The following is a 12,948-nucleotide window of genomic DNA, read 5'->3' as shown; positions in this document are numbered from 1 at the left end:
GATTACTTACAAGGGCGCAGTGAGGTAAAGAGTTTTAAATGCTTAGCAAGAGCTATTGCTTGTTATTAAACTTTTTGTTGGATACATACTATGTCCCAGGCGTTTTTGCAGTCAGTATATCTCATCCTTTTATTAGTATCAGTGCTATTGCAAATGTCCTTGGGATGTCTGGGCCCTGAAACTGGAATTGCTGTGTTTTGGGGCAGATCGAGGAGTCCGTGCGCTCCATGGTTATGCGCTACGGCAGCCGGTTGTGGAAACTCCGCGTGCTGCAGGCTGAAGTCAAGATCAACATACACCAGACCACCACCGGCAGCGCTGTTCCCATCCGCCTGTTCATCACCAATGAGTCGGGCTACTACCTGGACATCAGCCTCTACAAAGAAGTGACTGACTCCAGATCCGGAAATGTAAGGCTGGCTTGTGCCATGGGGGTCTAAGTCAAAGCAGAAGCAGGCTGCTTGAGCCATCAATTTGTAGATTAAGAAGGCGTTTGGAGGTGGTCTTGCCTTTCTCTGCCTTGTCATTCTGGGTTGGGGTACCCCCCTCTGAGTGTTATGTTAAATATGTTAGCCTTTGAATCTTGGTTTTTCATTCACCTAAGAAGGAGAGTGAATCTCCCAGTTTAATCCATTCTGTGGCCATATTTGGATTTTTGATAGAGATGAGGTGTCACCATATTGGCCAGGCTGGTCTCTAACTCCTGACTTCAAGTGATCAGCCTGCCTTGACCTCCCAAAGTGCTGGGATTATAGGCATGAGTCACCGCACCTGGCCATATGGCCATATTTGGGATAAGTTGTACACTGCTATGGTTGACTATAATGCAGTCCTCAGATTGGTTCACTTAGGGAAATACTTTTCCCAACCATGTTCTAGGACTTTTGTAAAGTGAATTAAATATTCTTTTGACTGCCAGTTAAATTAATGCGTGTGTACATAAATATATATGTATATATACATGCCATTTTTTAAAGAGATATTGCCAAGACTGGGCTTGAACTCCTGAGTTCAAGCAATCTTCTGGCCTCAGCCTCCCAAGTAGCTGGGACTATAGGCACGTGCCATTGTGCCTGGCTATGCACTTTTTATTTTGGAATAATTGAAGACTGAAGACTCTCAAGCAGTTGCAAAATTAGTACAGAGGGAAAAAAAATAGTGCAGAGGATTTTCACCCAGTTTCCCCCAATGTTAATGTTGAACTTCGCCATTGTACGTCATCAAAACAGGAAATTGACATTGGCATAGGACTGTTCACACCAACATGGACCACGTTCGGATATCACCAGTGTTTCCATGAACGCCTGTTTGTTGGGAGTGTGCGATGCACTGATCGCTGTATTTTTGGAACTGTGTATCCGCAGCCCCTGTTGTCCCTACTTGTTCTGGTTCTCCACAGTGGTGAAGAAGTTTTACCTAGCGCAGGCACTCACTTTGTTATGCCATACGACCTGCTTTGCTTCCCCCATCTGCATTTGCATTGAGGACTGGGCAGAAATAAATTGGGGGAGTAGTGTGATTTTCTCTCACCCTCTGTTTTATTTCCTTTCTGGTCCAGATCATGTTTCACTCCTTCGGCAACAAGCAAGGGCCCCAGCACGGGATGCTGATCAATACTCCCTACGTCACCAAGGATCTGCTCCAGGCCAAGCGATTCCAGGCCCAGTCCCTGGGAACTACCTACATCTATGACTTCCCAGAAATATTCAGGCAGGCAAGTCCGACGGCTCAGACGCAGTACCACCAGGGTCCTCCCAGCAGATTCCACCAGAACCAAAGCCCATCCTTAATTCTCCTACTAAAGACCTAGTCTAGGCCGGGCGCAGTGGCTCACGCCTGTAATCTCAGTACTTTGGGAGGCCAAGGCGGGAGGATTACGAGGTCAGGAGATCGGGACCATCCTGGCTAACATGGTGAAACCTCGTCTCTACTAAAAAAAAAAAGAAAAATTAGCCGTGTGTGGTGGCGGGCGCCTATAGTCCCAGCTGCTCTGGAAGCTGAGGCAGGAGAATGGTGTGAACCCAGGAGGTGGAGCTTGCAGTGAGCCAAGATCGCACCACGGCACTCCAGCGTGGGCGACAGAGCGAGACTGCGTCTCAAAGAAAAGAAAAAAAAAAACCTAGTCTAAGGAACAAGGTTTTGCCATGTGCGGAGGCTCATGCCTGTAATCTCAGCACTTTAGGAGGCTGAGGAGGGAGGATTGCTTGAGCCCAGAAGTTTAAGAACCCCATCTCTACAAAATATACAAAAATTAGCCGAGCATGGTGGCACATGCCTGTGAAGGCTGAGGCAGGAAGGATCACCTGAGCCTGGGAGGTCGAGGCTGCAGTGGGCCATGATGGCACCACTGCACTCCAGCCTGGTGACCAAGTGAAACTCCATCTTCAAAAAAAAAAAGAACAAGGTCTTCATTGAAGAAAAAGAAATTAATGTGTTGGGAACTACTTCATAGTATTTTTCTTCAAATAAGACTAATTTATCCCAATGATAAGAGTAATAGGATATAGAAACTTCAGAAAATAAAGGAGGATGGAATAAAGAAAAAATAATTCCTATTCCCATACTCTGATGACAAATTGCTTAACATTTTGATGTGTTTCCTTCTGGTCTTTTTAATGGTCATTTAGTAAGTACCTACTACTTGCCAGGCACCATCGAAGTCTAGGTAGCTCTGGGAAAGAGGAGGGGGTCACTGCCTTTGAGTAATTTTTAGTCTACTCTTTAAAAATAATGTTTTGGGTTGGGTACAGTGGCTCACACCTGTAATCCCAGTACTTTGGGAGGCTGAGGCAGGTGGATCATTTGAAGTCAGGAGTTTTAAGACCAGCCCGGCCAACATGGTGAAACCCCGTCTCTACTAAAAATACAAAAATTAACCAGGCATGGTGGTGGGCACCTGTAGTCCCAGCTACTTGGGAGGCTGAGGCAAGAGAATCGCTTGAACCTGGGAGGTGGAGGCTGCAGTGAGCCAAGATGGCGCCACTGCACTCCAGCCCTGGTGACAGAGTGAGACTCTGTCTCAAAAACAAAAAAATAATGTTTTGTTCTGTTTTTCTGATGATTAAAGTATACATAGGAAACTATGAAAAGGTAAGAATAAGGAAATAAAATTTTACTCATGTGTAATTTTCTCACCATCAATGCCTGAAAGAACATTTGGGTGCATTTTCTTTTTTTTTTTTTTTTTTTTTTTTTTTTTTTTTTTTTTTTTGAGGTGGAGTCTCGCTCTGTCGCCCGGGCTGGAGTGGAGTGGCCGGATCTCAGCTCACTGCAAGCTCCGCCTCCCGGGTTTATGCCATTCTCCTGCCTCAGCCTCCCGAGTAGCTGGGACTACAGGCGCCTGCCACCTCGCCCGGGTAGTTTTTGTATTTTTAGTAGAGACGGGGTTTCACCATGTTAGCCAGGATGGTCTCGATCTCCTGACCTCATGATCCGCCCGTCTCGGCCTCCCAAAGTGCTGGGATTACAGGTTTGAGCCACCGCACCCGGCCTTGGGTGCATTTTCTTTAAGTATTTTTTATGCCTTTATATGTTTATGCCATAGGGACTTTAAAGGAGCCTGAACCACTGGCATTGGTGACGTGAATGTCTCTTTACTTCCCACCATTGCTTTGTGAATGACGTTCATGAAACCGAGGTCAGGGACGTTCCAGTGTAGGCAGGAAGCGTCTGTTCCTACCTGTGCCCATGCCTCATGTATAGAGGATACGGAAGAGTAGGAAAAGCTGCTCTTTAGAGTCACTCAGGCCTCGGCTCGAATGCTGGATCTGCTTCCTGTTGTCCCTAGCCAAGTTCGTTCACCTCACTGGGCCTCAGTTTCCTTTTCTGTAAAATAAGGATAATAACAGTACCTACCACATAAAGTTGTTGGAAAAGTATGTGTATTCAGTAGGTGCTTAATAAGTGGAAACTCTTATGATTAAGAATGTCATTGTCTGTATCCTTTAGCCTTTGACCTCAAGAGCCATAAGGGAAGAAACGTGACTAAACCAGGAGTAAATCCATTGTCTCTTTTTTAGATAAAGAAGCAGAATGCTATGGATGACTGATACATTTGAAAACTTAGATGTAGTGGAAATTTTCCAAGGAAAATAGATCTCATCAAAAATGGCTATAGAATAAATTAAAATCTGATCTGAATACTTATAAGCATTAAATAAATTAATCGTTTTTAAAAATTGGGCCCAGAAAGTTTTATAACAATTTTACCAAACCTTTAGGAAACAGTTCTTTCTGTATTTAGATTGTTTAGAGAGTTTTTAAAAGGTGAGTGCTTCTTAACTCAGGTTATTACCTTAATATTAACCCCAGGTAGGAACTTCAGGAAAAGGGAAATTGGTTATTTTATTATGAACACAGGCATAAAAATAATAAAATATGAACATATGAAATCCAGTAATGATTTTTTTTTAAAGTTTAGACAAAGTAGAGTTTATCCTGTGTCTTCTTATATGATTTGATATTAGGAAGTCTATTCATGTATTTACCATATTAATAGATTAAGAAAATACTTAACTATCTTAATAGATGTAAAAAATATTTGACAAGACAGCATCTATTTATAATAAAAGCTTTTAACAAACTAAGAATAGAAGGGAATTTATTTATCTTGATAGAGGATATTAACCCAAAATTAATAGAATCCAATGGTGAAATGTTAGAAGTATTCTCTTTAAAGACAAGTACAGGACAGAAATGTCCATTATCGCAGCTTCTGTTATACATTTTTTACTGGAGTTCCTGGACAACGCAATAACCAAGAAAAAGAAATGAAGTGTAAAGACAGGAAAGAAAAAAAGCAAAAGGATGATTTTTTTTGCAGATGATCTAAATGTCTCTATAAGAAATACAAGAGAATCTATAGAAGCAGTTACATAATACAGCAAGATTGCTAGACATAAGATTTCAGTGTACAAAAAATAATTGCATTATTATCAATTGCAATCAATAATTGCGATTGCAATAGATCAGTTGTAATTGCAATAGACTAGCAGTAATTGCACAATGTAATTGGAGAAAAAAATGCCATTTACAAGACTATAAGTTTATCTAGGAAAAAATAAAAAATTAAGATCTTTATGGAGGAAATTTTAAAACTTCATTGAGTGACATTAAGCCTAAATTAATGGAGATATAAACCATGCTCACGAATGATGGGAAGATTCAGTGTTGTGTTTTTATCAAATTAATAAATTCTATGTAATTCCAGAGTTTTTCTGGTGAAACTTGGAGGCTGATCCTAAAATTCATATGGAAAAGTAAAAGCTCATGAATAGCAAAAACCATTTTGAATAAGAACAAAGTCAGGAGGAGTCATCTTAGCAGATGTCATCACTTTATTTTAAGGCAACAGTAATTAAGACAGTGTGGTGGTGTGACAGAACTAGACAGAACAGGGAGCCTAGACTCAGGCCCACTCATAAATAGAATGTTGATAGAATGCGGAGGCGAGATTGTGAATGAGGGGATGATCTTCGGGAAATTGCTTATCTGATTGGAAAAAATAAACTTCGATCTCTGCCACATCCAATAACAAAAATAAACTTTAAGAGGATTAAAACCACCTGGAGTCAGTGAAAAGCATAAGCTATACAGGAAAAGACCCATAAATTTACATTAAAACTTAAAAGTTGTTTCTGCAAAAGAGGAAAGAGAAGTCCCAGATTGGGAGAATACATTTCGGTGCCTTATGATCAGAAGGGGATTAGAAGTAGCTCATCTATAGAACGCTTATAAATCAATGAGGAAAGAAAGCAAAACCATACAAAATAGGGGTAGGGGTTATAAACAGAAAGCTTGCCAAAAAGAAACCCACATGGTTAATAAACATATTAAAAGGCACTCACCTCACTAATAATCAGTGAAGTACAGGTTAATACCACAATATGGTTTCACACACAGCAGTTGAGTAAACATTAAAAAATTGTACATGCCAGTGTGGTGGCTCACACCTGTAATCCCAGCACTTTGGGAGGTTGAGGTGGGCAGATTGCTTGAGCTCAGGAGTTCGAGACCAGCCTGGGCAACATGGCAAAGCCCCGTCTCTACAAAAAATTTAAAAAATAGTCTGGTGTGGTGGCACATGCCTGTAGTCTCAGCTACTGAGGTTGAGATGGGAGGATCACTTGAGCCTGGGAGTTTGAGGCTGCAGTGAGGTGTAGCCATGACTACACCACTGCACTCCAGCTTGGGTGACACAACAAGACCCTCAAAAAAACTTGACAAGACCAAATGCTGTAGAATATATGGAGCAGAAGAGTCCTTATACGTTCTTGCTGTGCTTGTGAAGGGATACAACAACATTGGGAGCAATAGTATCAGTGAAGTTGAAGCTCACATTCCCTGTGTCCCAGAAATTCCACAATTCCACTCCCAGGTGTATGCACGTGTGTGTGTGTGTGTGTGTGCACATCTATCTATCTTTTTTTTTTTTTTTTGAGACAGAGCCTTGCTCTGTCACCCACGCTGGAGTGGAGGGCAAGATCTTGGCTCATTGCAAACTCCACCTCCAGGGTTCAAGCGATTCTTCTGTCTCAGCCTCTGGAGTAGCTGGGATTACAGGTGTGCACCACCGTGCCTGGCTAATTTTTTAATTTATAGTGGAGACAGGGTTTCACTATGTTGGCCAGGCTGGTCTTAAACTCCTGGCCTCAGGTGATCTGCTCGCCTCGTCCTCCTGAAGTGTTTGGATTACAGGCGTGAACCACCGCGCCCGGCTGTCTGTCTGTGTCTGTATCTGTATCTCCATATATACAGAGAGAGAGAGAAAGAGAGAGAATGGAAAACTGAACAGCAGACCAGAGTTAAATTTATCAATATGGATAAATCTCTCAAAGAGGAGTAGAAAAAGTAATTTTGCAGCTGGGCGTGGTAGCTCACACCTGTAATCCCAGCACTTTGGGAGGGCATGGTGGGTGGATCACCTGAGGCTGTGAGTTCGAGACCAGCCTAACCAACATGGAGAAATCCCATCTCTACTAAAAATACAAAATTAGCTGGGCGCAGTGGTGCATCCCTGTAATCCCAGCTAACTCAGGAGGAGTAGCGGGAGAATCACTTGAATCCAGGAGGTGGAGGTTGCGGTGAGCCGAGATCGCGCCACTGCACTCTAGCCTGGGCAATAAAAGTGGGAAAAAAAAAGAGTAATTCGCAGAAGGATGTGTCCAGTGTGGTACCATTTATTTAAAGTTTGCAGTGCAAAATAATACTGTGTGTTTGCAATGTATGCATACAGGATGAAGGAAAATAGATGAAAAGCATGCATAGGACTGGTAGGCACTGAAGTCAAGGGAATGGTCACCTGTGGGTTGGAGGTGGGAGGAAGAATGAGCTGGGGCTTCAGTCGCATCTCTCGTCTTTCTTTCAAATACCTTAAACAACTATGGAAAAATCAAGATTTGACAGAGCCACTGGATGGGTGCTTTAAATATTTCATGATTTGAAAAGAGAGAGTGAACTACAAAATTCACCCGAGAATCATGACACATCATCTCCATCTGGGAAAGACAGTTCCTCCCTACTGATGACTTCAAGCTTTTTCTCTTTCCTCCTCTCTCCCCAGGCTCTCTTTAAACTGTGGGGCTCCCCAGACAAGTATCCCAAAGACATCCTGACATACACTGAATTAGTGTTGGACTCTCAGGGCCAGCTGGTGGAGATGAACCGACTTCCTGGTGGAAATGAGGTAACAGCAGAGCCTAGCCCCTGGCTGGAGTCGCCCCCTTAAAAATATTTTTGGGCCAGGTGCAGTAACTCATACCTGTAATCCCAGTACTTTGGGAGGCCAAGGTGGGTGCATCACTTGAGGTCAGAAGTTCAAGACCAGCCTGGGCTACATGATGAGAACTTGTCTCTACATAAAATTTAAAAATTAGCTAGGTGTGGTGGTGCACACCTATAGTCTCAGCTACTCGAGAGACAGGCAGGGGTGATTGCTTAAGCCCAGAAGGTTGAGGCTGTAATGAGCTATGATTGCACCACTGCACTCTGGCCTGGGCAACAGAGCAAGACCCTGTATCAAAAATAATAATAATAAATAAAATAAAATAAAAAGTTTTCCCCCAGAGAAACAAACTCATTTTCCTTGTGCATTCATCCCCTTGCCAGGTGGGCATGGTGGCCTTCAAAATGAGGTTTAAGACCCAGGAGTACCCGGAAGGACGGGACATGATTGTCATCGGCAACGATATCACCTTTCGCATTGGATCCTTTGGCCCTGGGGAGGACCTTCTGTACCTGCGGGCATCCGAGATGGCCCGGGCACTGGGCATTCCCAAAATCTACGTGGCAGCCAACAGTGGCGCCCGTATTGGCATGGCAGAGGAGATCAAACACATGTTCCACGTGGCTTGGGTGGACCCAGAAGACCCCCACAAAGTACGTCGTGAAGCTGGCGGGGCGGGGTGATTCTGCTCAGCTGCTACTGTATTTTCAATGGGAGTGCTAGCACCTGCAAGAGGTGAAAAAAATCTCACTTATGTATAAAGCACAGATATACATGTGGTGTATAAACAGGCGTACAGTGTATCAGTGATATTAACATTTCACTGTGAGGGGGGGTGGGAATGGTGATTAGAAAAAAAAAGATATACAAAGGCTCCTTACGGGAATAATGAAAGAAGTCTATAAACCCTGAGCTGATATATGCTGTGTGCTCCTGAATGCAGTGCACACTGAGGATGCAGAGGTGATTGTGTCAAATCCCTGGCCTCATAGTGTTCTTAGAATTATGGCTCACACCTGTCATCCCAACAACCCAGGAGGCTTGGGTGGGAGGATAGCTTGAAGCCAGGAATTCATGACCAACCTAGGTAACGTAGGCAGCATAGCCAGACTTCGTCTCTACTGATTTAAAAACTAGGTGAGCGTGATAGTGCATGCCCGTAGTCAGCCCCAGCTACTTGGGAAGTTGAGGTGGGAGGATCACTTGGAGCCCAGGAGTTCAAGGCTGCACCAAGCTGTGATCATCATACCACTGCACTCCAGACTGGGCAACTGAGTGAGACCCCCCACCTCAATTAAAAAAAAATCTGGCCGGGCGCGGTGGCTCAAGCCTGTAATCCCAGCACTTTGGAGGCCAAGACAGGCGGATCACGAGGTCAGGAGATCGAGACCATCCTGGCTAACACTGTGAAACCCCGTCTCTACTAAAAACAAAAAACTAGTCGGGCGAGGTGGCGGGCGCCTGTAGTCCCAGCGACTCGGGAGGCTGAGGCAGGAGAATGGCGTGAACCCGGGAGGCGGAGCTTGCAGTGAGCTGAGATCCGGCCACTGCACTCCAGCCTGGGCAACAGAGCGAGACTCTGTCTCAAAAAAAAAAAAAAAAAAAAAAAATCTTCGGGGAGTTGTATAGATACCAGCTGCCATCAAAGGCAAGATGAATGGGGGAAACACATGCATTCTGAGATGTGAAACGACAGGGGACAGTCATCCTTTCCATTCAGAGCATGCTTTCTCTGGGGGTGGTATTGCCCACTACCCCCAAGAAGACAGAAAAATAATTTTTGGGGTGGCAATAAAATATTTGTTAACATATATACATATACAGAGTATGTAAACAGTGGATAAACAGTGTATCTTGAAAATTAAAATTTCATGTTGGGGTGCTGGCAATAAGAAATAAAAATGAGATGGTCCTTAGAGGAGAGCTTAGCTCAAAGCAGAACTTCAGTTTATGGATGTTATTAATATGGTATTTACATGAGATGTATTAGTGTGTCATTGACATGTTACTAACATGTTATTAACATCCATCCCTACAATGTTCACATTAAAAAAAAAACAAAACAGTGGCTTTCAGTGCAGGGAACTGGATTCATAGCCTCACTAAAATATTTTTTAAGGGATTTAAATACCTGTACCTGACTCCCCAAGACTACACCAGAATCAGCTCCCTGAACTCTGTCCACTGTAAACACATCGAGGAAGGAGGAGAATCCAGGTAAATAACTTATCAGGTAGCTCCTTAATTTTGCTTGTGGTTAATTTCAGCTGTCTTCTTTCCTCGGGGCTCGTGGCGATGTTTTCCAGCAGGGTGGTGGTGTTTGTATGATGGGAACCAATGCCTGTTGGGGGCACTGATGCCTTAAACATTTGTTATACTCTCCAAAGTGAATCCATCCTTGTCATTCTAAGATGAGTGACTCCTTTCACAAAAATAGCACTTCATGCAGGGAGAATGAGATTGGATTCTCATGAATCTACTAGGAACTTTTTATCTACTAGGCTCACTTTTTATGATCAAACTGATGTAGCGGTGACTTGGCAAACTGGGAAGGTATGGGTGGGACAGAGAGAGGTCTGTTCTTTGAGAGCATTCAGAGGCTACTATCTTTTCCAGCATAAGTTATGTTTTTCTTAGTGGCATTAACTGATTCAGGATTTCCCAGACTGGATTTTTTTGCAATGTTAGTGATAAGTTGGGGGGAAATTCCATAGTCAGATGAGTTTGGGAAACACTGGGTTAAATGAGATCTCATAAACATCTTTATTGCAGGCCTTCTCAGTACCTGTAGCATGCTGTATTAGCGTTCTCCAGAGGGACGGAACTAGTAGGATATATGTATATAAATGAAAGGGACTTTATTAAGGAGAATTGACTCACACGATCATAAGGTAAAGTCCCATGATAGGCTGTCTGCAAGCTGAGGAGCAAGGAAGCCAGTAGTGGCTCGGTCTGAGTCTAAAAGCCTCAAAAGTGGGGAAGCCAACAGTGCAGCCTTCAGTGGCCAAAGGCCCGAGGGCCCCTGGCAAACCACTGGCGTAAGTCCAAGAGTCCAAAGACTGAAGAACCTGGAGTGTGATGTTTGAGGGCAGGAAGCATCCAGAGTGTGAGAAAGATGAAAGCCAGAAAACTCAGCAAGGCAGCTTACTCCACCTTCTTTTGCCTGCTTTTTCTAGCCGCGCTGGCAGCTGGATGATTGGATGGTGTCCACCCACACTGAGGGTGGGTCTTCCTCTGCCAGTCCACTGACTCAAATGTTAATCTCCTCTAGCAACACCCTCACAGACACACCCAGAAACAATACTTTGCATCCTAAAGTTGACAATATTAACCATCACACATGCTAAAGTGCATTGTGAATCTCTAACAGAGGCTAGCTGGACAGTGTTTCTCATGCTTATTATGTGGCCCTGAAATCTTTGATTGATTGATTGTGAACAGGCTTCCTCTGTGTACCCGCATCTCTCTGAGACCATTGGAGGAATATGGGCAGAGGGTGACATTTCACGGAGACGGCCTTTGCTCAAGCAGACATCTTTTTTTTGTATAAACCAAAAAGTATCTGAGACAGGTCTCAATCAATTGAGTTTATTTTGCTAAGGTTAAGGACACATCCAGAAGCAAAGAACACGGAACCATAGAAACCATCTGTGGCCTGTGCCTTTCTTCAAAGGTGATTTGGAGGCCTTCAGTATTTAAAGGAGAAAAGCAGCCTGGAGGGGAAAGAGGGAAGTTCTGGTAATCACATGTTGCAAGAGAAAAAGCGCAGGCAGGGAAAGTCAGTTATGTATTCTTGCGCTCAGTAAGTCAGCACTTTCTATAAGATAAGGTGGACATAGAGGAACTACCTGTGGAGATATTTCACCTTTTATCTGTATCTATCTGCTTACAGAAGGAACGAAAGGAAAGGCAGCTTGCACGACTCAGCTTCAGCTTAAATTGTTCCTTTTGGCACTGTGAATCGTGGTCCTAGTTTTTATTTTCCGTTCACAGATGGGAGCAGGGTGATGAATGATTTATTTATTTATTTGAGAAAGAATCTTGCTCTGTCACCCAGGCTGGAGTGCAGTGGTGCAATTTTGGCTCACTGCAACCTCCACTTCCCAGGTTCAAGTTATTCTTCTCCCGCAGCTTCCCAAGTAGCTGGGATTACAGGTGTGTGCCACCACGTCCAGCTAACTTTTGTATTTTTCGTAGAGATGGGGTTTCGCCATATTGGTCAGGCTGGTCTCAAATTCCTGACCTTAAGCAATCTGCCCACCTCGATCTCCCAAAGTGCTGGGATTACAGAGCAGGGTGATGATTGTTGATTCCATACTTGCCCTTTTAGAAATCTCAGCACCCATTGTGAGGGTCCTAGATGCCAATTTCATTTTGCCTCTGGATGCTTTGTCTGCTTCCAATCTCTCACCTTGCTGCCCAGTCAGTCCCTCCTTGGAAAATGCATCCACCTTGGATTTTTCTGGGCTAGAGCCCAGCCTTTAACCTGTGTTTGCTTTTGAAGATACATGATCACGGATATCATCGGAAAGGATGATGGCTTGGGCGTGGAGAATCTGAGGGGCTCAGGCATGATTGCTGGGGAGTCCTCTCTGGCTTACGAAGAGATCGTCACCATTAGCTTGGTGAGTCCTCTTCTATTTTCTCTTACTTTTCAGCTTTCCATTATAGAAACTTTAAAATAGTCACAAAATTAGAGAGAATCAGTAATAAACTCCATGTGCCCATCACATACCTCCTACATTTACCACATGACACCCCACTGCTATTTCCTCAGTCTCACCCCCATCCCCTGCACCCTGTTTTAGAGTATTTTAAAGCCAGCCCTCATCATGTCTTTTCATCCACAAATACTTAAGGGTAGATTTTTTTTTTTTTTTTTTTTTGAGATGGAGTCTTGCTCAGTCGCCCAGGCTGGAGTGCAGTGGCCGGATCTCAGCTCACTGCAAGCTCCACCTCCCGGGTTTCTGCCATTCTCCTGCCTCAACCTCCTGAGTAGCTGGGACTACAGGCGCTCGCCACCTTGCCCCGCTAGTTTTTTGCATTTTTTAGTGGCGACGGGGTTTCACCATGTTAGCCAGGATGGTCTCGATCTCCCGACCTCGTGATCTGCCCGTCTCGGCCTCCCAAAGTGTAAGGGTAGATCTTTAACAGATAAGGACTCCCACCCTCTTCCCCTGCTTTTTAAAAACATAACTGAAATACAAATATTACATCCAACAGAA

General features: G+C 43.9%; 1 protein-coding gene across 2 annotated transcripts in view; it reads left to right on the top strand.

Annotated features, from left to right (window-relative positions):
- Positions 1-12,948, top strand: part of ACACB (acetyl-CoA carboxylase beta) — a 161,501-nt gene that overhangs the window by 129,970 nt on the left and 18,583 nt on the right. For both annotated transcript variants that reach the window (XM_030939193.1, XM_010360453.2), the window contains 6 exons: positions 207-410; positions 1,559-1,714; positions 7,562-7,684; positions 8,107-8,376; positions 9,843-9,940; positions 12,228-12,348. In XM_030939193.1, coding sequence (XP_030795053.1) covers positions 207-410; positions 1,559-1,714; positions 7,562-7,684; positions 8,107-8,376; positions 9,843-9,940; positions 12,228-12,348 — 972 coding nt within the window. The remainder of the gene's footprint in view (positions 1-206; positions 411-1,558; positions 1,715-7,561; positions 7,685-8,106; positions 8,377-9,842; positions 9,941-12,227; positions 12,349-12,948) is intronic.

This window comes from Rhinopithecus roxellana, chromosome 10 (assembly GCF_007565055.1).
Source record: "Rhinopithecus roxellana isolate Shanxi Qingling chromosome 10, ASM756505v1, whole genome shotgun sequence".
Taxonomy (NCBI): domain Eukaryota; kingdom Metazoa; phylum Chordata; class Mammalia; order Primates; family Cercopithecidae; genus Rhinopithecus; species Rhinopithecus roxellana.
Note: the sequence above shows the minus strand (reverse complement) of the source record. Positions and strands in the feature narration are given on the sequence as shown.